Source organism: Mustela putorius, unplaced genomic scaffold (assembly GCF_011764305.1).
Source record: "Mustela putorius furo isolate JIRA1106 unplaced genomic scaffold, ASM1176430v1.1 tig00537335_pilon_pilon_pilon, whole genome shotgun sequence".
Classification (NCBI taxonomy): domain Eukaryota; kingdom Metazoa; phylum Chordata; class Mammalia; order Carnivora; family Mustelidae; genus Mustela; species Mustela putorius.
Window position 1 is genome coordinate 5,640,809 of NW_025422457.1, and position 24,336 is coordinate 5,665,144.

General features: G+C 40.1%; 1 protein-coding gene across 3 annotated transcripts in view; it reads left to right on the forward strand.

Moving 5' to 3' along the window:
* The first annotated feature begins 251 nt into the window (after window positions 1–251).
* HMCN1 (hemicentin 1) overlaps window positions 252–24,336 on the forward strand; it is a 485,682-nt gene continuing 461,597 nt past the window's right edge. For all 3 annotated transcript variants that reach the window (XM_004767964.3, XM_004767965.3, XM_013064227.2), the window contains exon 1: window positions 252–639. In XM_004767964.3, coding sequence (XP_004768021.1) covers window positions 372–639 — 268 coding nt within the window. In that variant the 5' untranslated portion in view covers window positions 252–371. The remainder of the gene's footprint in view (window positions 640–24,336) is intronic.

Here is a 24,336-nt window from a genome sequence, read left to right on the forward strand (position 1 = left end):
GGACTCGGCGCGGCGCCGCAGGGCTCGGAGCGGCCCCCGGGGCATGGGCCGGGCGCGCTGCCCGCTCTCCGCGACTCGCCGCGCGCGGCCCGCGGGCACCTAGCCGTCCCGGAGGAAGCTGCGTCCAGACAAAAGCTGCCGCATCTCCGCCCGCTCAGCCCCTGCAGGTCTGCGGGGTGGGTGCCCGTCCCCCTCGGACTGTCGCCTCCAAACTTGTCGCTGGGTCCGAGAGCTTTCGAGAGCCTAATGAGCGGCCCTGAGCGGAAGCCCCCTGCGTGTTGTTGAGGAGGGCTAAGCACAGGGCTAAGGCGTCCCGGGGGGGAAAAAAAAAGAAAAAAGAAAAGAAAAAACATAAAAGGAAAGAAAAGACAATGATTTCCTGGGACGTTGTCCACACCGTATTCCTGTTTGCTCTCCTTTATTCTTCCCAAGCTCAAGATGCAAGCCCCCAGCCCGACCCCGGGGCTGAGGAAATTCCCGAGGGGGCCTCCACCTTGGCTTTTGTGTTTGATGTGACGGGTTCCATGTACGATGACTTAGTTCAGGTGATCGAAGGGGCTTCCAAAATTTTGGAGACGTCTTTGAAAAGACCCAAGAGACCACTTTTCAACTTCGCCTTGGTGCCGTTCCATGATCCAGGTAAGGGAAATATTTATTCTTTGTGTTTCTTATTTCTCATGATTAATTACCTTATGTCTTATGCTCCAAAATTGTTTCAGTGCTAGGAAGTTTCTAAATCTTTTTTTTTTTCTTCCTTTCTTTTAACGTGTAGCTGAAACCCATTGTAACAAAGAGCTGCTCTTTGGCATCTGACTTTGCTCCCCAATTCCTCCTCAGGTCTTGGAGGTGTTGGGACAGTGGCCCCAAACCTGGAAGTGTGGAACTACAGTTAAAAACCAGACCCCAGAGTTCCGAGCAAGGACGTGGAAACTGGAGGTCATTGACTTTTTAATTTCAGAGCTAAAGAATGCTTAATTATGAAGGCAGATTTGGACCTGGGTATCCAGCAGTGCTGCTCCTGGAGCTCCCATCCTGGCCGAGAGCACCCTCAGGATAGCTTAAATGAGAGAGGGAGGAAAAACCAGTTGTGTGAGACCCAAGGAAGCTTGTTGAGTAATTACTAGTGGAACCAAAGAGATGAAACTAAGAGAGAAGCCATTCATTTCTTAACTGAATCTATTCATTTTTGCCCCAAGTCATCATTAGTTCGGTTCCCAGATGGGTAGAAACATTATGTCCGTGTCTCATCCAGGAGAAATGCATGTAATTTGGTGGTCGGTACTCTTTAAAGGTAGTTGGAGCAAAATAACTGTACTTTTCCCCCTAAAGCGATGGGTTTCAGCTGCTCCACGGTAACATGATCCTATTTACTTTTTTTTCAGTTGCTATTTCATGTGGCACCTTTCTGTGAGGCTCAGAGGAGACCTCATTGTCATTGCCAGGGCAGCATTGCAGGGGGAGCCCTGGGGCTCCCTGTCTGACAGCCACCTGAGTTTCATTAGCGCAAGTCCCTGCCCAGTTGAAGAAAGACAGCAGTACTTTCTTAAAAGTCCTCCCCCACTGTTCTCCCACATTTTTCCTGCTTTGAAAGTCTCTCTCTTCACCTCGAAGACCTCAACACAACCTCTTCGCAATGGGAGCTTGATACTGAAAATCTTGAATTCTTTCCTTGCACCTTTTGACAAACATGAGCTCACATTATTGCTAGGTCTTAAATAGGCTTTCTTAAAAAAAAATGGCAAAAAATAAGAGGGAAATGGAACTTTCTGGGATTTTTTTTTTTTTGTTGTTGTTGTTGTTCTTCTTCAGATATTGAAAATAAGAACCTATCCTACTTTTCTGGGACATACAGAAGAGTAGGATAGGTTTTTCTACACTTCTACATCGATTAAGCACAAAATGTTCTGCATATTTGAATAAAGAATTAAATGGTCCTTTACTGTTTTTCCTCTCTTAGACACCTCATGTGTTATGTTTTGATTTATTAAATGTCAGGATGCCAGTTATGAGGCAGTTCAAGGCTTTTGTTGTTTTGGAATAGCTTTTGTATATTTCTTCTATGGGGATATAGCTGAAGTTGGCTAAAAAATCAAGTAAAAATTGTTTTCTCTAAATAACATCACAATATACTCTTCTCCAAAAGAATCTTATGAAACATGATGTTGCTGCTCACAACACAAAAAATTGCCTCAAGTCATGAATGGAAACTGGATCATCATGATATTTTGATGCGATATGAAAAATTATTGGAATAAATTGTATTGTGGTGTGCTGCTTTCCAACTGTTACCAAATGGGAAAGTGTGTTGAAGATGACTTTCCTGTAGTACTTGGCATGCTATAGCTTTTTGAAATAATATGAGAAAATGACTAAATTGGTTCCATAAAATTAATTGCGTGTATAATTCCGCAAAATTAACTTTATTGGGATTCAAAGTAGAAGTGGCCAAGTGTTTATATTATCTAAGACTAAAGTATTTTCAAAGATAAAGAGAGAGATAGAAATTAAAACATACTAATAACCTTTAATTTAGTTTGCTAATTCACTTTACTGGATTATGATATTGTTTTTGTGTGATATTTGCGTGTGTGTGTGTGTGTATGGTGTGTATAATCATTTAAGAAAATTTGATTCTCGTGTTCTTTTGATTGGTGATCAGCCTGGAATGACAGAAAGAGCCTTGAATGGGGATTGGCAGTTTTACTGAGTGACATTAGAAAAGTCAATTTACCTGTTTCCTCAACTATGAAATGAGAGAATTGGATTTGAGCAGCTCTAAGTTCACTTCTGACTATGACATCTTGTTGTTGTCTGTTTGACTTGTGGTTGTTTTTCATAGCTCCCAATACCTATCCTTACCGTTGGGTGCTACAGCAGACATGGAGAGAAATAATGGGCAGATTTAAATACAAGAATTATAACCTTGGCTACCTACAGCTTTTCAAAGCTGGGTAAGGTCTGAGATATACTCTAAGTCATTTGACAAAAATCTTTAGGCCTTTGTACATGATTGGACTTATGGTTTGCAGTTTGGCTCAAGGTGGGTGCGGGTAAAAATTAAAATACGTAGAAAACACAGACATACATGAGACTCAAGTGTAACAGGTTAACAGGTAGATGATAAAAATTGTTCGGAAAATGTGCACATAAGGAAGCTGGTGTTGGAGGACCAAAAACATATTTGTGGTAGGAGGAAGTACCAGAGAGGACGATTGATGCTGACTGTGGTTAAGATGGGTTTTTCACTTCCATAATTACATTTAATATATTAATTTTTAACAGCTTCATTGAGATATAATTCCCTTAGTATTGAATTATTCATGTAAAATGTATAATTCAGTGGTTTTCAGTTTATTCACATGTACGTGCAACCACCAGCACGGTCTGGAACATCTTCATCACCTCAGAGAGAAACCCTGTGCCTTTTACGTCTCTGTCCCTTAGCTCCCTATCATCATCCCCCCAGTGCTAAGCAAGCACTAATTCACTTTCTGTCTATAGATTTGCCTGTTCTGGCCTTTCATCTGAATGCAGTCATATAATATGTGGTCTTTTTTGACCGACTTCCTTCACTTTAGCATAATGTTTTCAAGGTTCATTCATGGAATAGCACGTGTCAGTGCTTTATTCCTTTTAATGGCTAAATAATATTCCATTGTGTGGTTGTACCACATTTTGCTTGTCTATTAATCCATAATGGCTATTTAGGGTTTTGGCTCTTACGAGTAGCGCTTCTACCAACATTTATGTACTAGTTTTTGTGTGGATATATGTGATGATGTAATTTATTAATAAATGTATATTTGGTCTTCATTCCCATTTCTTGCATAAAGTTCCTAAAAAAACCCTTGTAATATCTTAAATGATGAGAGCCATAGAGTTGCCTTTTGTTATGTTAGCGGAGTGACTTTTGGATCCCATCTAAGAATGGAGGCTGGTTGCCAGCAGCTTTAACCATGTGATTAGAGAGTTGGGATTTTTCAGTCCCACCCCAGATGTCTGGGGAGAGGAGAAGGTTTGGAGGTTGAATCCCTTGCCGGTGGTCAATGCTTTAATCAGTTATGACTATGTGCTGAAGCCTCCGTGAAAACCCAATAGGAAAGGGTTTGTATTGCTTTGGGGCAGTTCACCTGTAGAAATTTGGGGAGAATGGCACTCTCAGAGAAGGCATGGAAACTTCACACCCGTCTGATGTTTCCTCATGCATCTTTTCCATCTGGCTGATTCTGAGTCATCCTTTTATAAAAAACTGATAATCTAGTGAGTCAATGGGTTTCCTGAGTTTTTTGAGCCACTCTCGCAAAAAGAAGCAGGTTGTGGGAGCCTCTGATTTATATCCAGTTGGTTGGAAGTCCAGGTAACATCCTGGACTTCAGCTGGGCTGGGGGTGGGCTGGGCAGTCTTGTACAACTGAACCCTTACTCTGTGGCATCTGGTGATGTGTGAGAACAGCTTGTTGTGACGTAAGGAAACCTCCTCATGCCCACATTGAAATTAGGTGCTCACAACACAGAAGAACGTATGTTTTCATTTCTCTTGGGTACATACCTAGGAGTGGAATTGCTGGGTCACAGCAACTCTGTGTTGAATTGTTTGAGGAAATTCCAGACTGTTTTCCGGAGCGTGGGTACCATGTTCCATCCTGTCCTGTGGTGTGTGAGGGTTCGGATTCCTTCACATCCTCATCACCGCCAGCTTATTATTGAACTTGTTGATTCTTACGTGTTAATTTTTGCTGTGCTTTTTACAACACTCAAAACGTGTTTCTGTCTTTCTCAGCACACAGCTTGGAGGAGGGCTCATGGTCTTCCTCTAATGGCAACTCTTTTTTTCCCAGTCGTCCAGTTCTCCTCTCTGTAAGACAAGTACTAGAGACAGAGGAAAGGGTAGTGTGTATAGATGAGTCACTTCTTATAAAGAAAAGTTCTCTTCTCTTTCATTATGTCTCAGGCTTTTCCCCAGGGTATCTTTTATGTCTGCCTTCATTCATTCATTCATTCACTCACTCACCAGTTCTGTTTCAGGCACTGCTTCAGACACTGGGCATATGATTGTCTGAATAAAACAAACACTTCTGCACTGACAGAGCTTACATTCTCCTGGGAGAGGACACCAGCAATAAGGAAAATAATTAAGATATATATGATGTATTTGTTGGTGGTAATTGGTCTGGAGAAAATAAAAAGCAGAAAAAGAGCATGAGGAGTTTGAAGTGAGTTGAGTGTTTTGATATTTAAAATGTGGTGGTCGCGAAGCTCCTGATTGCAAAGGGCACAGTTGAACACAGTTGAAGGAAATAAGAGGGAGCAATGAGGATATCTGAGGAAAGACTTATGCAGGCAGAGGAACCATAAATGAATTGTTCTGAACATGGCAGGAGCATCCTGTCATAGTCAAGGTACTGTGAAAAGACCAGGGTATCCAAGCACAGAAGGGGGGATAGGGAGAAGTTAGGAGGTGAGATCAGAAAGTTGGTGGGGCACATCATGAAAGGGCTCATAGGCCACTCTGACTTTGGCTTTTCTCTAAATGAGATGCAGAGCCATTTCAGGGTTTTGAACTGAGTAGTGACATTATCTGACTCATGCATCCACACAAATCATTCTGTGAGTTTGAAAATAATTCTAAAGCAGAGGAAGGGCAGCAGCAGGGGGGATAGGAGACTATTGTATTGTTCAGGCACAAGAGGATGGTATACCGTGGGCAAAGTTGGTAGCTGTGGAAGTGTGAAGAGAGAGTTGGATTCTGTATATATTTTAAAGATTTGACCAAAAGGATTTCATGACGTGTGAGGAACAAGACAGAAGACAAAACCGATGCTGAGGATTTGTCTTGAGTGAATGGAAACATAGCAGAGCCATTTACTGAGATGGAGAAGGATGAGCAAGAAGCAGGTTTGAGAAAATGTTTGGGAGGATGAGGCTTTCATTTTTGGATATGGTTAAGTTTGAGATGATTTTTGGTACCCAAGTGGATATGTTAAGAAGGCAGTAGGATGTATGAAATTAAGGTTCAAGAGAAGAGGTCTGGATCTGAGATATAAATTGGGGATCCAAGCGTAAACATATAGTTGATATTAAGGGCTGTGAGTCTAGACAAACCATTAAGGCACTGATAACTTGAAGAATATTAAAGGTCTGTGGACTCAGAGAGATTAGGATATACCAGCAAAGTAGCCTGAGAAAGTTGAGGTCAGAGAGGGAAAAGGGTATGTTATCCTAAAGGTCAAGAGAGGAAAGTATTTTCAGGAAGAAGCACTAATTGGTTAATTAAGAGAAGGATGGAGAATTGGCTAGTCACTTTAGCAATGTGGAAGTCGTTGGTGACTCAGCAACCCTAGCGAAGTGTAGTGATGGAAGTGAAAGCCTGTTTGGAGAGAATTCAGAAGAGAATGGGAGAAAAGTCATTGGAAATCTTTGGAATTATATTGTTTCCAACTACTGGAATGTTTGCTTTGTTCATGAAGCAAATATTGAAATTAGTTTTAATAAATGATTCAACCAGTATTTTGCAAAGTGCAAATTCAATGTATTAAAAAGAACATCCAATTTGGAACAGAAGATTTGAGTTCTTTTCCTTAGTCTGTCATTTGAGCAAGTCATTCAGCCTTGCCAGACTTCTGTTTCTCTATCTATAAAATTTCTGCCTTGGTAGGTTAATATTTAAAGTGTGTGATTTTAATGATTGTAATTTGGTGAAAGATAAGTGACTGCAAAGGGATTCCGAGTAGCAAGGACTTGATTCACTGGGAGAAATATCAGATTACTTTCTCTATACTTAAAGAGTTTCATAGTAATAAAACTTGTGAGCCCTCAGTGACTTTGTATATTTCTTTCTGCAGGACCTTCAAGGTGTTAAGAAAGCACTCTAAGACTTCATGAAAAGATTCCCTTAGACTAATTTTCTGAGCAATAGCAAAATCCCTGGAAGCCATAATGACTAGAAAGATTTTTATGAAGAAAATATTGCACATTTAGACTTTGAAAACCTATACAAATTTATATGAACTCAACTTCAAATTGAAATGTTTTGAGTTCCAATATGTATAGGAAAAAGAGCTACAAAGCTATTAGTCTCCTTTTGCTTCTAGCATATTCTACAGGAAGAAGGATTTTCATGAGGACAAGGATTGGTCTTTAAAGTCCAAGAGAAATCCAACCAAAGGCAACAAACTAACATTTAAGAATGAGAGATTTTATTTGGACAATGATAACTCTGTTTCCTAGGATGATAGAATATTTTAACCTGAGAGAGTAGAGCTATGTCACTGGATGTTTTCTGAGGATATGTAGAGGTGTTTTTCTATGTACAATGAAAACTTTCTCCCAAAATAAAAAGGACCAAATTTTGATAAATAATGTTTAATGTGTTAGGGATGTTTCTATTGAACCAAATCCTCTCTGACTCCCACACAATGGTGGGGTTTTTCTTTTTGTTTTGTTGTTGCCATTAAGTTGAGGAGGAGCCTTCTAACTGATTGTTGGTAAATCAGAATTTGGTTTGCTTATGGTTTGTCTCTGGTCAAACAAACAATACCCAACCTCAGCGGCCTTTTTAAGTCTGCTGACCTACCTTTCTCTCTGACTAGATATTAACCTCCTTGGGTAGGGACTGCCCCATTTATCTCACAGGTCTGGAACACAGTACACACACACACACAGATATTTCACGAATGAATTAATGAATGCTGGAAACAAGAACCAGTGATTTCTCTGGGTATTTTAATCTTGCCTTTCATTTCTGTGACTTTACTTTTTGTTATTTAAAGATTTTATTTATTTAACACTGTGGAGATTCCTCAGAAAGTTAAAAATAGAGCTACCCTATAACCCAGGAATTGCACTATTAGATATTTATCCAAAGGACACAAACATAGTGATTCAAAGGGGCATATGTACCTCAATGTTTATAGCAACAATGTCCACAATAGCCAAAATACAGCTTTCTGTATATAGCCCAGATGCCCATTGACAGATAAATGGATAAAGAAGATAAGAATATGTGGGGTGTGTGTATATATATATCTTTTATGTATTTATAAATATATAAATGTGGAATATACATATATCTATAATGGAATATTAGCCATCAAAAAGAATGAAGCCTTGCTATTTGCAGTGATGTGGATGGAACTAGAGGGTATTATGCTAAGTGAAATAAGTGAGTCAGAGAAAGACAAATATCATATGATTTCATTTATATGTGGAACTTAAGAAACAAAACAGATAAACATAGGGGAAGGGAAGGAAAAATAAAATAAGATGAAATTTTATTCAGAGAGGGCGACAAACCATGAGACTCTTAACTATGGGAAACAAATTGAGGGTTGCTGAAAGGGAGGTGAGTGGGGGGTTGGGGTAACTGGGTGATGGGCATTAAGGAGGACAGGTGATGGAATGAGCACTGGGTGTTATGTGCAACTGATGAATCACTATATTCTACCTCTGAAAATAATAAAACATTACATGTTATTAAAGTGATTTTATTTTATTTTATTTTATTTTTTTAAAGATTTTATTTATTTATTTGACAGACAGAGATCACAAGTAGGCAGAGAGGCAGGCAGAGAGAGAGAGGAGGAAGCAGGCTCCCTGCTGAGCAGAGAGCCCCGTGTGGGGCTCGATCCCAGGACCCTGAGATCACGACCTGAGCCGAAGACAGAGGCTTTAACCCACTGAGCCACCCAGGCACCCCTAAAGTGATTTTAAATTTTAAAAAATTTGTTTATTTATTTGACACAGAGAGAGGGAGAGAATGCGCATGAACAGGGGGTAGAGCAGAGAAAGAGGGAGAAGCAGAATCCCTGTTGAGTAGGGAGCCTGATGTGGGGCTCGATCATAGGACCCCAGGATCATGACCTGAACCTAAGGCAGTCGCTTAACCAACTGAGCCACCCAGAAACCCCATGCAACTTTTCTTTTTAAATAATAACAATCAGAACAAAACTAAACAACATAATGATTTACTAACTCAGCCTTTTGGTGACACATATGTCCCATCTAAGACTGAATATGATTTGGAGATCTTGTGATCCAGGTAATGCCCGAGTCTTTGGGTAGTCATTGAAAGTTTGTATAGCACATGAATTTGGGGAAGGATGGATTTCTATGCAGTCTGGACTGTGTTGGCTGAACTACCTTCCGCTTTTTACTAAACTGGCTGAAGAAGTATCACAACAAATAAATTAATTTCTAAGGAACACTGTGAACAAAAGACCCACATTATAGGTAGTTCTCACAAGTCTACAGGGATTCTCCACCTTGGTTTTATTTTTTCTGACAAATCCCCATGAGAATTCCCATCTCTGTGGAGTATAGGAAAAATTTAAAAACCGGACTCATGTCAGATGTAAGGTGTAATGATATCAACTTTCCCTATAAGAGTGATATAATGGTTAAATAAGACAATATATGTGAAAATCCTTTAAACGTGGTATAAAATTGGGGATGCCTGGCTGGCTCAGTCATTGCGCATCTGCTTTTGGCTCAGGTCATGATCACAGAGTCCTGGGATTGAGCCCTGCCTCGGGTTCCCTGCTCAGTGGGAAACTGCTTTTCCCTCTCCCCTCTGCCACCCCTGCTTGTATTCCCTTTCTCGCTTGTGTGTCTCTCTCTGTCAAATAAATAAATAAAGTCTTATAAAAAAATGTGGTATAGAATCAGTGGTGTTGCTCTTACTGAATGACTCCCATTTGTCAATAAATTTGAATGGGTGCTGCAGAGGAGCCAGTTATTAAGAAAAACAGTAGAATATTTATACAATAAGATTAAAAAATTAAATAGAAAAATATCCTCTTGATAATGGGACTAGTAGTCTCTTGGCAAAGGGCAATTCAAACAAGTTCAAATGTAGTACCATTCTAATAACATTCACTGCTTGAGAAGCATCAATTCTTTGCTGCCCTCGGCCCTGGAGCCCTTGACCACTGGCTTTATAATTGGGAAACCAACAGGAGAATTTAAAAATCCAAAGGTAAGTCATCATTGATTCATTCATTTATTCACTTACTCATCAGTCAATAATAGGCTTCTTACTATTTGTCAAGGACTGTGGTAAGTACTTTTGATTCAAAAATAATGAAGCATAACTTAGAAGAAGTGAACAGTCTCTGGGGAAAGCAAGAGAAATAGGAATAATATATACCATGATATGTTTTATAGTGGAAAGAAGCACAGGAACTGCGTGAGCCCAGAGCAGTGCCCTTGATTCACAATTGAGGGAACTTGATGGACCCTAAAGTGTTTCTGGAAGGGTATCCTGGCCTGAAACCTGGACATAGTGCATAAGTAAAAGTAGTTTAATCAAAATATTAAGGAATTTGCATTACATCCTGAAAGCTTTCAGGAGCTTGGAAGGATTTTGAGTGAGGAGTGACATAATTGGGTTTTCACTTTAGATCTCTATCTCTTGGTTGGATTGGAGCAAGGCATCCTGAGAGCTGAGAGCTGAAATCTGAGGCTATCACAGTAATTCCGGGTGGAAATACTGAGGTGACTTGGATATAGGCGGAAGGCTGTAGATTTCTGAGCTATTAGCAAAGTCCATTGGACTTTGGGACTGGACTTAGCCCTCCTAGCATGAGAAAAAAGGGAAATATGAATTCCTGCTTAGGTTAAAATATGGAATTGGCTTACAATTGAAGAGAAAATATATGTAAAGCCAGTTTTAAGAGATACCATTACTCTCAGGCCAGTAGTCTTGATAATAAGCTCCTTATACATAACTTGCGTAAAATAAAGTATCAGCCAAAAATATGGGGGAGTCAACAATGAAAATGAGAGTCACAGAAACAACTAAGTCATCGTCCAACCAAGTTCTTTATTTTAATTGAGGTGTAACTGACATATAACATATTAACTTCAGGTGGAAATGTAATGATTTATTATTTGTATATATTGTGAGATGATCACCACAGTAAGTCTAGTTAACATCTGTCACCATACGTAGCTATAAACATTTGTTTTCTTGTGATAAGAATTTTGAAGATTGACTTTTAAATATGCAGTGCAGTGTTAACTAGAGTCACCAGGCCGTACACCATGTTCTCATGACTTCCTCATTTTATTACTGGAAGATGGTACTTTTTGACGTCTTCACCATTTTGACACCTTCCCCAACCCCCATTTGGGAACCATCAGTTTGTTTTCTATATCTAGGAGCTTGGTTTTGTTTTTAGATTCCACATATAAGTGAGATCTTGGGGTATTTGTCTTTCTGTGTCTAACCGATCTCACTTAGCATTATACCCTCTAGGTCCATCCGTGTTGTCACAGCTGCCAAGATTTCCTTCTTTCTTACGGCTGAATAATATTTCATTGTGTATATACTGCATTTTCTTTATCTACTCGTCCATCGATGGGTATGTAGGCTGTTTACATATCTTGATTATTACAAATAATGCTGCAGTGAACATGGGGGTCCATATGTCTTTTTGAGGTAGTGTTTTTGTTTTCTTCAGATAGATACTCTTGTGGTATTGCCGAATATTATGGTTGCTCTATTTTTCTTTTTTTTTTTTTTTAAGATTTTATTTATTTATTTGACAGAAATCACAAGCAGGCAGAGAGACAGGCAGAGAGAGAGGAGGAAGCAGGCTCCCTGCTGAGCAGAGAGCCCGATGCGGGGCTCGATCCCAGGACCCTGGGATCATGACCTGAGCCGAAGGCAGCGGCTTAACCCACTGAGCCACCCAGGCGCCCCTCTATTTTTCTTTTTTTGAGGAACCTCCGTACTGTTTTCCTTAGGAGCTGCACCAGTTTACTTTCCCATCAACTGTGCACAAGGGTTCCCTTTTCTCCACATCTTTGCCAACAGTTGTTATTTCTTGTCTTTTTGATAATAGCCATTCTAACAGGTGTGAGATGATATCTCACTGTGGTTTTGGTTTGCCTTTTCCTGATGATTATGATGTTGAGCAAATTTTCATGTACCTGTTGGTCATCTGTATGTCTTCTTTGGAAAGATGTCTATTCAGATCCTCTGCCCCGCTTTTAATTGGATTGTTTGGGTTTTTTGCCAAGTTCTGTCTAGGGCTCAGAATGTTAGTTCATTCTACACTTAACGAGTCCACCCATCAGTAACATTCTAACTATGGCAGTAGACTGTTTATCTTTATAAATATGTAATGAGGTCATTACATATTTGGATCATACTATTAACTCTCCTTGTTTCGATTGCATGCTCACTGTACAGCCTCCTGATAATTTAACCTAATGCACTTTCCTTATGGGGAGAGAATGCTCTGGTCAGACTTGCACGTACATCAGATTCACTAGACAGCTATATTCTTCATTGGTAACTCATATTTTGGCATACTGTTTTCATGTATCAGTCTCTATTGTTTAAAATATTCTGACGGTGTCAAGTTCAAGTTTTTGAGTTTGCAAGTCTGAGAGCCAGACCTTGGTTGGTGGTGAATTTAACAAAATAAATGTCTCCCTGTGTGGGTCTGTTTGGGTGGCCTGTCTCCAGGTATCATTCCTCAAGCATCTGCAACTGTCAGTGTTAGTATGAGTAGTGCCAAGTAGCTGTTCTGTCCTCTTGAAACTTGTATAGATGACAGCTGAAGCCATTGGAATAAATGAGATCATCCAAGGAGAGTATGTACACTGAGAAAAGAAAAGAGAGGGTAGAACTATGGAGAATATAAGCATGTAAAAGAAGAAGGGAAGTTCATAGGGGATTCTAGGGGATTCTGGAAAATGTCCAGGAAAATAGGAAGAGAAACTTGAGTGAGCAGCATTTGGAAATCTAAGAGGTAATGAGTTTTAAGCAGGAGAAGTTGTTAATTCTGTCCATTTATAAGGTTATAGAAGATAAAGGTTAAACTCACAGGCTGAAGTGAAGTTCATTGGGGTTGTGGAGCCACAGGGCTGAAATGGGTAAGAAAATGGTGCTAGCAAATGCAGTCTCTTTATTTTGTGAAACATATCATTTTGGTTAAAATCATGCGCAGTGGAGTTTGATGCTTGGGTCGGAAGCCTGGCTCTATCAATTACTTGTGTGATTTTAACTTCTTTGTGTTTCAGTTTCAGTAACTGGGAATTGTGAGAATGTGAGCATTGAAATAACAGATGTCCAAAACTTAGCACAACCCTTTGCCACACAGTAAATTCTCAATAAACATTAGTTATTGAGACTTAGTTTTAAGGAAGACTTTTTTTTTTTTTTTTTTTTTTTTTTTTTTTTTAAAGGGGAGAGAGGAGAGAATGTTTAAATACTGCTGGAAAAAAGTCATTTCAGTAGAAGACTTGGAAAATGTCAGAGAGAACAGGTAATTATGAAACCAGGACTTTGAGGAAGCAAGAGGAGATGGGATTCAAAGTAGAGGGACTGGTTGTTGGCAGGAGAAGACCTTCAGTTCTTTAGTGTGATAGACAAGAAGCAGATCACAGACAGGCATGGTCAGAGACGAGCTGGTAGGTGGGGAGACAGGATCTTAGGTCACTTCTTGTCTGATGGACTCTTTTGACTCAAAGAAACAGATAGTCATTTGCTGAAAGGAGGGAAGTGGCAGAGGATAATGGAATTTTGGAGGTAGAAGGTGACTATAGGGACACATAACAGGATGAGCTGTGGTTCGGAAGATGAATTTATAATGCTCGAACACTGCCTAGCTATGAGATTTCTTTTTTTTTTTAAGATTATTTATTTATTTATTTGACAGAGAGAGAGAGAGAGATCACAAGTAGGCAGAGAGTCAAGCAGAGAGAGGGGGGGAAGCAGGCTCTCTGCTCAGCAGGGATACTGAGGCAGATGCAGGGCTCGATCCCAGGACCCTGAGATCATGACCTGAGCCAAAGGCAGCGGCTTAAACCACTGAGCCACCCAGGTGCCCCAAGCTATGAGATTTCTTTAGCAGCTCTCAGCAACTTGGGCATAACTTCTGAGGTTGACCTCTGGTTTGATCTACGACTGGGATTTTGTTGAGCAGATGTGACTAAAGAAATAGGATATGGTTGAGCAGGATATTGTTAAGAGAAAGACTGAAGTGACAGATTATAGAGTCAGGTCTGGATATCTTGGATGGACAAAATTTGATATTATGCATGTGGAGGATTCTATGACAAGGAAGCGCAGGTCATTGATTAGAATAGCCAGCGTGACTGATCCTAGAATTTAGCTTGCATAGCAAAGGAAGTTTTAACTAGGATGAAGATAGTGGGATTGAGATCAAGGAACTCGGGTCTGCAGAGTTGAACGTGGTTGTTAAAGTAACCCAGATGGTAACAGTGCTTCAAACAGTGAGAAAGATAGTAAGTCAGGCATCAAATTTTTATTTGATAAGAATTATTGAGAAGTCTCCAGGTGGTCCTTGATGATGTTGAGGAGGGTTAGAGAGGTCATAGGTGACATGCACCCCAAAAGGGCGGTTTGTTTTCTTTGAAAGTAGAGAACTAATGGACTATGGACCGGGAATGGGTCAGCACCACCTCCTGTCCCTGTCTCCAACACCTGAGCAGACCCCACTAGGGAGGACTGTCGGGGAGATGGTGCCATCCAAGGACAACCCTGTTTCAGCTGAAATGGGAGGTAGATGGAGAACTGTGTGGGAAGATGGGTTGGAAGTTCTAGGGATTTGGGAGGGCATAGGATGTTGAAGGAATGGGTCAAGAGAGGAAACAGAGTAAGTGAGAAGACGAATGGTTTGTATCTGACTGAAGCAGCGACCACAGATCATTGTGACATGAAGCAGGGTGAATACGCTGGTTGCAAAGTCTAGCCATGGCTTGTATGTAAGTTTAAGATACTAGGTCAGGGTCTGGGAGAGTCAGAGCCTAATGAAATGAGTTGTTGGCAACTCTGAAGGCAACGTGGCTGGTAGGGACTCCTGATGCAGCATCTTATCTCACACGCCTTACTGACACAGGCATAGTAACATTTTTATTTCTCATAAGAACAGCCACCATTTTATTTTTCTGTCATGACTGTGGACCAGACACCGAACTAGGCACATTCCATGCTTTATCTCATTTAAGGCTCACAAAAATTCTTGAGTGATAGATGTTATCTTTACTCTACATATGAGACCACTGAGGCTTATATGATAGGAACTCTCACAAAATGTACAAAATCTCCTGAAAAAGAATAGCTTTCTGTAAGTTATTATTATGATTATTATTTTTTGCAGCCTCGTATTTTGAGAAGTATGCGAGATTGAGAGAACGTGCCCAAGAAGGCATGGCTGAGGGACCACTGTGTTAGTCCTTCTAAGGCTACAATAACAAAGGACCACAAACTGGGTGGCTTAAACAACAGAAATTTATAGTCTCAAGGTTCTGGAGGCTGGAAGTCTGAAATCAAGGTGTTGGCAGGGTTGTTTCCTTCTGAAGGCTGTGAGAGGGAATCTGTTCCATGCCTCCCTCCTAGCTTCTGGTGCTTTGCTGGCATTCTTTGGTGTTCCTTGGCTGGTAGATGCACTGATTTCTGCCTTCATGTTCACAGGGTGGTCTCCCTGTGTGCAATTTCCCTTTTTTATAAGGACACCAGTCATATTGGATTACTGGCCCACCCTACTCCTGTATGATCTCATTGTAACTAACTGTATCTTTTATAACCTTATTTCCAAATAAGGTCACATTCTGAAGTGCTAGGGGATAGGACTTGAACATGAATTTTGTTGGGACACAATTCAACCCATACTGAGACCACTCACTCAGTGATTAAGAAAAGTCTTTAGCTCTTAACGAGTCAGTTAAGAAATTATTAGAAATTTCTAAATTATTAGAAATTTTTGATAACAGTGTTTGCATCAGTGAATATCATGGACTCTAAGCTCTGATCTCTTTTTGGGTAAGAATGGGGTTCTCATTGGGAATTATGGAGAGGGTCGTTAATATGTTGAGGTGCTGTTTAAGTCCTTAAAATAATTTTGAATTTTTAAAAAATATGTGCATTTTACTCTTAAATCATTTAGTACTTGAGATCTTTTACTCTGAAAACATTTAATTAAGTTTTATTGATTTTTTGAAGATGTTGAGCCATTTACTTGAGTTTTGAAACAGAGAAAATTATAAAGGAGCTAGGAATTCTGAGGATTATGTGTGGGTTCCAAAGTATTTTAAGTTTGTATACCTCTAGGTTTCTCTTCTTGGAAACTTCAAACACACTAATTGGAGCAATTTTTCCACAGCACCAGATCTCTAAGAGCTTACCTTTAAGCTCTGTTTTATAGCAGGTGGGAGGAGTTCCTTGAAGTTGCCTGGCTGGAAGGAACTCTGATTACCACTGAAAAGGCCTCAGGGCAGTGGTAGCTGTTCTCTTGCCAAGATCTGACCGGGGGAAGCTGGCTGGTTAAATGAGACTTATGGCTGATGGAAAGAAATAAATTTATGAGATGGTTCTTGTTCTTTAAGTTTTTTTTTTATTTTAAAACCAGGTAGAAGGTCAAGACAATACATTATTTAATGAAGCAGTAGAGAACAAAATTCTAAAACAATATTGTAGCATCTGGCATATCAATTTTTAAGATTCAAAGTGAAATGTTTTGTTTTTTGTTGAGTTCATTATTTGTACTTCAAAGCCCTTTGCCAGAGCACACAGAAAACCTCATTTCTATTGTTCTGTATTCCCCAGAGGGTCTTCTCTGCTCTTCTTAGGTGACCCTGTTCGCCACCCCCTGAATCAGATGATCACACTTTTGCCTTTAAGTTTTCTCTTAAGCCACGCCCTATGTTGGAATGTCTCCCTGTGTGCCAGACATTTTTGTTTCTCTAATTAAAAGATTGTTCAAAATTTCACCTCTTCCAAGGAATTTTCCTGGATTATTGGAAAAGTGTCATTCAATAGTGACATTTATTATATGTTTTATGGACTTAATTTATGCCTTTGATAACTTCACTTCTTTTTTCTTCTTCTTCCACAGTATAAAAAAAATGAACAATTGAGTTGATTTATCTTGACAAAGTAAAATCTGGTAGAGTTTAATTTAGAGATTTTGAGTGAATAGACTCTAAAATGAAATAGACCAGAGTTTGATTATTAGTAGGTTACTAAGTTCTCAAGGCTGTAGTCTCCTTACCATGAAAGTGAGAGAAACAGTCATGCTTCCTTGTCAAGTTGTGAGAATTAGAGGGGAAAATGGACTGGAACATTTAGTATGAAGCCTGACATAAAGTCAGGACTCAGGAGGATTTTTCACAGGAAATTAACACTTGATATAGAGTCAAAACCCCTGGGTCCTGGCTCTAACAGGACGGGTCCTTTGACCTCTTAGACCCCGTTTCCTCCTGTCTAAAATAAGGATGCAATCACTAGTTTGCTGTTAAATGGTAAACCACTGGCTCTGGAGTGGGGCATGGGGAGGGGTCCTTATTTGTAGCATCTGACAATTTCCATTTCACAATTTCCACAATTTCCAACTGTGCCGGAGCCAATTTCAAACTACCACATGATGTCGTTGGGTGTGGAGCTGTGAAGAGATGTGCACAATTGTTTCACCCACCCTAGCACAAAGGGGAATATGTATGTTTAAATGAGATGGTATTTGTGAAAGGACTTTGTGTAATAGGTTTTCACCAGATGTCAGCTTAACATTCCTTGGAAAAGTCCTTTAGATAGGTAGAATTATTGAGTGTGGCATTAATTCTGACAGGAAGCAGACTGAGCACTTTCTTCTCCATGGCAGTTTGAGAAATTTCAACAGTAAAGACCCAGAGATGCCAGGCAGACAAGACTAAGGCAGATTTAGAATAGGAGGAAACTACCACATCTTTAAATGTTCACTGAGGGCATCTCGAGGGTATCTCACATTTTTTTTTTTTTTTAATTTTTTATAAACATATATTTTTATCCCCAGGGGTACAGGTCTGTGAATCACCAGGTTTACACACTTCACAGCACACACCAAATCACATACCCTCCCCAATGTCCATAATCCCACCCCCTTCTCCCAAACCCCCTCCCCCCGGCAACCCTCAGTTTGTTTTGTGAGATTAAGAGTCACTTATGGTTTGTCTCCCTCCCAATCCCATCTTGTTTCATTTATTCTTCTACCCACTTAAGCCTCCATGTTGCATCACCACTTCCTCATATCAGGGAGATCATATGATAGTTGTCTTTCTCTGCTTGACTTATTTCGCTAAGCATGATACGCTCTAGTTCCATCCATGTTGTTGCAAATGGCAAGATTTCATTTCTTTTGATGGCTGCATAGTATTCCATTGTGTATATATACCACATCTTCTTGATCCATTCATCTGTTGATGGACATCTAGGTTCTTTCCATAGTTTGGCTATTGTGGACATTGCTGCTATAAACATTCGGGTGCATGTGTCCCTTTGGATCACTACATTTGTATCTTTAGGGTAAATACCCAATAGTGCAATTGCTGGGTCATAGGGCAGTTCTATTTTCAACATTTTGAGGAACCTCCATGCTGTTTTCCAGAGTGGCTGCACCAGCTTGCATTCCCACCAACAGTGTAGGAGGGTTCCCCTTTCTCCGCATCCTCGCCAGCATCTGTCATTTCCTGACTTGTTGATTTTAGCCATTCTGACTGGTGTGAGGTGATATCTCATTGTGGTTTTGATTTGTATTTCCCTGATGCCGAGTGATATGGAGCACTTTTTCATGTGTCTGTTGGCCATCTGGATGTCTTCTTTGCAGAAATGTCTGTTCATGTCCTCTGCCCATTTCTTGATTGGATTATTTGTTCTTTGGATGTTGAGTTTGCTAAGTTCTTTATAGATTCTGGACACTAGTCCTTTATCTGATATGTCGTTTGCAAATATCTTCTCCCATTCTGTCAGTTGTCTTTTGATTTTGTTAACTGTTTCCTTTGCTGTGCAAAAGCTTTTGATCTTGATGAAATCCCAGTAGTTCATTTTTTTTCCCTTGCTTCCCTTGCCTTTTGCGTTGTTCCTAGGAAGATGTTGCTGCGGCAGAGGTCGAAGAGGTTGCTGCCCGTGTTCTCCTCAAGGATTTTGATGGATTCCTTTCGTACATTGAGGTCCTTCATCCATTTTGAGTCTATTTTTGTGTGTGGTGTAAGGAAATGGTCCAATTTCATTTTTCTGCATGTGGCTGTCCAATTTTCCCAGCACCATTTATTGAAAAGGCTGTCTTTTTTCCATTGGACATTCTTTCCTGCTTTGTCGAAGATTAGATGACCATAGATTTGAGGGTCTATTTCTGGGCTCTCTATTCTGTTCCATTGATCTATGTGTCTGTTTTTGTGCCAGTACCATGCTGTCTTGATGATGACAGCTTTGTAATAGAGCTTGAAGTCCGGAATTGTGATGCCACCAACGTTGGCTTTCTTTTTCAATATCCCTTTGGCTATTCGAGGTCTTTTCTGGTTCCATATAAATTTTAGAATTATTTGTTCCATTTCTTTGAAAAAGATGGATGGTACTTTGATAGGAATTGCATTAAATGTGTAGATTGCTTTAGGTAGCATAGACATTTTCACAGTATTTATTCTTCCAATCCAGGAGCATGGAACATTTTTCCATTTCTTTGTGTCTTCCTCAATTTCTTTCATGAGTACTTTATAGTTTTCTGAGTATAGATTCTGTGTCTCTTTGGTTAGGTTTATTCCTAGGTATCTTATGGTTTTGGATGCAATTGTAAATGGGATTGACTCCTTAATATCTCTTTCTTCTGTCTTGCTGTTGGTGTAGAGAAATGCAACTGATTTCTGTGCATTGATTTTATATCCTGACACTTTACTGAATTCCTGTATAAGTTCTAGCAGTTTTGGAGTGGAGTCTTTTGGGTTTTCCACATATAGTATCATATCATCTGCGAAGAGTGATAATTTGACTTCTTCTTTGCCGATTTGGATGCCTTTAATTTCCTTTTGTTGTCTGATTGCTGAGGCTAGGACCTCTAGTACGATGTTGAATAGCAGTGGTGATAATGGACATCCCTGCCGTGTTCCTGACCTTAGCGGAAAAGCTTTCAGTTTTTCTCCATTGAGAATGATATTTGCGGTGGGTTTTTCATAGATGGCTTTGATGATATTGAGGTATGTGCCCTCTATCCCTACACTTTGAAGAGTTTTGATCAGGAAGGGATGTTGTACTTTGTCAAATGCTTTTTCAGCATCTATTGAGAGTATCATATGGTTCTTGTTCTTTCTTTTATTGATGTGTTGTATCACATTGACTGATTTGCGGATGTTGAACCAACCTTGCAGCCCTGGAATAAATCCCACTTGGTCGTGGTGAATAATCTTTTTAATGTACTGTTGAATCCTATTGGCTAGTATTTTGTTGAGTATTTTCGCATCTGTGTTCATCAAGGATATCGGTCTATAGCTCTCTTTTTTGGTGGGATCCTTGTCTGGTTTTGGGATCAAGGTGATGCTGGCCTCATAAAATGAGTTTGGAAGTTTTCCTTCCATTTCTATTTTTTTGGAACAGTTTCAGGAGAATAGGAATTAGTTCTTCTTTAAATGTTTTGGTAGAATTCCCCCGGGAAGCCGTCTGGCCCTGGGCTTTTGTTTGTTTGGAGATTTTTTAATGACTGTTTCAATCTCCTTACTGGTTATGGGTCTGTTCAGGCTTTCTATTTCTTCCTGGTTCAGTTGTGGTAGTTTATATGTTTTCTAGGAATGCATCCATTTTTCTTCCAGATTATCAAATTTATTGCCGTAGAGTTGCTCATAGTATGTTCTTATAATAGTTTGTATTTCTTTGGTGTTAGTTGTGATCTCTCCTCTTTCATTCATGATTTTTATTTATTTGGGTCCTTTCTCTTTTCTTTTTGATAAGTCGGGCCAGGGGTTTATCAATTTTATTAATTCTTTCAAAGAACCAGCTCCTAGTTTCGTTGATTTGTTCTATTGTTTTTTTTTGGTTTCTATTTCATTGATTTCTGCTCTGATCTTTATGATTTCTCTTCTCCTGCTGGGCTTAGGGTTTCTTTCTTGTTCTTTCTCCAGCTCCTTTAGGTGTAGGGTTAGGTTGTGTACCTGAGACCTTTCTTGTTTCTTGAGAAAGGCTTGTACCGCTATATATTTTCCTCTCAGGACTGCCTTTGTTGTGTCCCACAGATTTTGAACCGTTGTATTTTCATTATCATTTGTTTCCATGATTTTTTTCAATTCTTCTTTAATTTCCCGGTTGACCCATTCATTCTTTAGAAGGATACTGTTTAGTCTCCATGTATTTGGGTTCTTTCCAAACTTCCTTTTGTGGTTGAGTTCTAGCTTTAGAGCATTGTGGTCTGAAAATATGCAGGGAATGATCCCAATCTTTTGATACCGGTTGAGTCCTGATTTAGGACCGAGGATGTGATCTATTCTGGAGAATGTTCCATGTGCACTAGAGAAGAATGTGTATTCTGTTGCTTTGGGATGAAATATTCTGAATATATCTGTGATGTCCATCTGGTCCAGTGTGTCATTTAAGGCCTTTATTTCCTTGCTGATCTTTTGCTTGGATGACCTGTCCATTTCAGTGAGGGGAGTGTTAAAGTCCCCTACTATCATTGTATTATTGTTGATGTGTTTCTTTGATTTTGATTTTGTTATTAATTGGTTTATATAGTTGGCTGCTCCCACATTGGGGGCATAGATATTTAAAATTGTTAAATCTTCTTGTTGGACAGACCCTTTGAGTATGATATAGTGTCCTTCCTCATCTCTTATTATAGTCTTTGGCTTAAAATCTAATTGATCTGATATAAGGATTGCCACTCCTGCTTTCTTCTGATGTCCATTGGCATGGTAAATTCTTTTCCACCCCCTCACTTTAAATCTGGAGGTGTCTTCGGGCTTAAAATGAGTTTCTTGGAGGCAACATATAGATGGGTTTTTTGTTTTTTTTATCCATTCTGATACCCTGTGTCTTTTGACAGGGGCATTTAGCCCATTCACATTCAGGGTAACTATTGAGAGATATGAATTTAGTGCCATTGTATTGCCTGTAAGGTGACTGTTACTGTATATGGTCTCTGTTCCTTTCTGATCTACCACTTGTAGGCTCTCTCTTTGCTTAGAGGATCCCTTTCAATATTTCCTGTAGAGCTGGTTTGGTATTTGCAAATTCTTTCAGTTGTTGTTTGTCCTGGAAGCTTTTAATCTCTCCTTCTATTTTCAATGATAGCCTAGCTGGATATAGTATTCTTGGCTGCATGTTTTTTCTCGTTTAGTGCTCTGAAAATATCATGCCAGCTCTTTCTGGCCTGCCAGGTCTCTGTGGACAAGTCAGCTGCCAATCTAATATTTTTACCATTGTATGTTACAGACTTCTTTTCCCGGGCTGCTTTCAGGATTTTCTCTTTGTCGTTGAGACTTGTAAATTTTACTATTAGGTGACGGGGTGTGGGCCTATTCTTATTGATTTTGAGGGGCATTCTCTGAACCTCCTGAATTTTGATGCTCGTTCCCTTTGCCATATTGGGGGAAATTCTCCCCAATAATTCTCTCCAGTATACCTTCTGCTCCCCTCTCACTTTCTTCTTCTTCTGGAATCCCAATTATTCTAATGTTGTTTCGTCTTATGGTGTCACTTATCTCTCGAATTCTCCCCTCGTGGTCCAGTAGCTGTTTGTCCCTCTTTTGCTCAGCTTCTTTATTCTCTGTCATTTGGTCTTCTATATCACTAATTCTTTCTTCTGCCTCATTTATCCTAGCAGTTAGAGCCTCCATTTTTGATTGCACCTCATTAATAGCTTTTTTGATTTCACCTTGGTTAGATTTTAGTTCTTTTATTTCTCCAGAAAGGGCTTTTATATCTCTCGAGAGGGTTTCTCTAATATCTTCCATGCCTTTTTCGAGCCCGGCTAGAACCTTGAGAATTGTCATTCTGAACTCTAGATCTGACATATTACCGATGTCTGTATTGATTAGGTCCCTAGCCTTCGGTACTGCCTCTTGTTCTTTTTTTTGTGTTGAATTTTTACGTCTTGTCATTTTGTCCAGATAAGAGTAAATGAAGGGGCAAGTAAAATACTAAAAGGGTGGCAACAACCCCAGGAAAATATGCTTTAACCAAATTAGAAGAGATCCAAAATCGTGAGTGGGGGGAAAGGGGATAAAAAGAGGTTCAAAAAGAAAGAAAAAAAAAAAAAAAAAAAAAAAAAAAAAAAAAAAAAAAAAAAAAAAAAAGAAAAGAAAAGAATTAAAAAAAAAAAAAGAAAACACCTAAGAAAAATGTAAATATATATATATATATATATATATATATTAGATAAACTAGTAAAAAATCGTTAAAAAAAAAAAAAGAAAAAAAAAGGTAACAGTTAAAAAAAAATTTTACCCGAAGGCGAGAAAAAAGAAAAAAGAAAAAAAAATGAAAAAGAAAAAATTAAATTAACTGCAAGACTAAAAAAAAAAATCACAGGAAAAAAGCCATGAGTTCTGTGCTTGGCTTTCTCCTCCTCTGGAATTCTGCTGCTCTCCTTGGTATTGAAACCGCACTCCTTGGTAGGTGAACTTGGTCTCGGCTGGATTTCTTGTTGATCTTCTGGGGGAGGGGCCTGTTGTAGTGATTCTCAAGTGTCTTGCCCCAGGCGGAATTACACCGCCCTTACCCGGGGCCGGGGTGAGTAATCCGCTTGGGTTTGCTTTCAGGAGCTTTTGTTCCCTGAGCGCTTTCCGTAGAGTTCCAGAGGACGGGAATACAAATGGCGGCCTCCTGGTCTCCGGCCCGGAGGAGCCGAGAGCCCAGGGCCCCACTCCTCAGTGCGCCCTCAGAGAACAGCGCCCAGTTACTCCCGTCTGCCTGACCTCCGGCCGCGCTCCGAGCTCACCGAGCCTGCGACCGGTTCAAGGTAACACCGAGCTGCGAGCTTACTGTCAGCTCTGTCTCTGTAGCCGGCTTTCCCGTTCCAATACCCGCAAGCTCTGCGACACTCAGACACCCCCGATCCTTCTGTGACCCTGCGGGACCTGAGGCCACGCTGACCCCGCGTGGGCTTCGCCCCGGTTTAGCCTCTGGAGCGATGTCCCTCAGCGGAACAGACTTTTAAAAGTCCTGATTTTGTGCGCGGTTGCTCCGCCGCTTGCCGGGAGCCGGCCCCTCCCCCCGGGGTCTATCTTCCCGTCGCTTTGGATTCACTTCTCCGCCGGTCCTACCTTTCAGAAAGTGGTTGTTTTTCTGTTTCCAGAATTGCTGTTCTTCTTCTCCTCAATCTGCCGATGGATTTTCAGGTGTTTGCAATCTTTAGATAAGCTATCTAGCTGATCTCCGGCTAGCTGAAGCAGTCTCAGCTTGCTACTTCTCCGCCATCTTGACTCCTCCTCCGGGTATCTCACATTTATTAGCACCCCCTCTCCATGCCACATGCATCTTTTCCTCTGTTCCCCAACTCAGCAAGCATTTTGCCAGTTTCTTGCAGCTGTTTCAGACCACACCCTTGGAGTCATCCTGGACTCATCTGTTTTA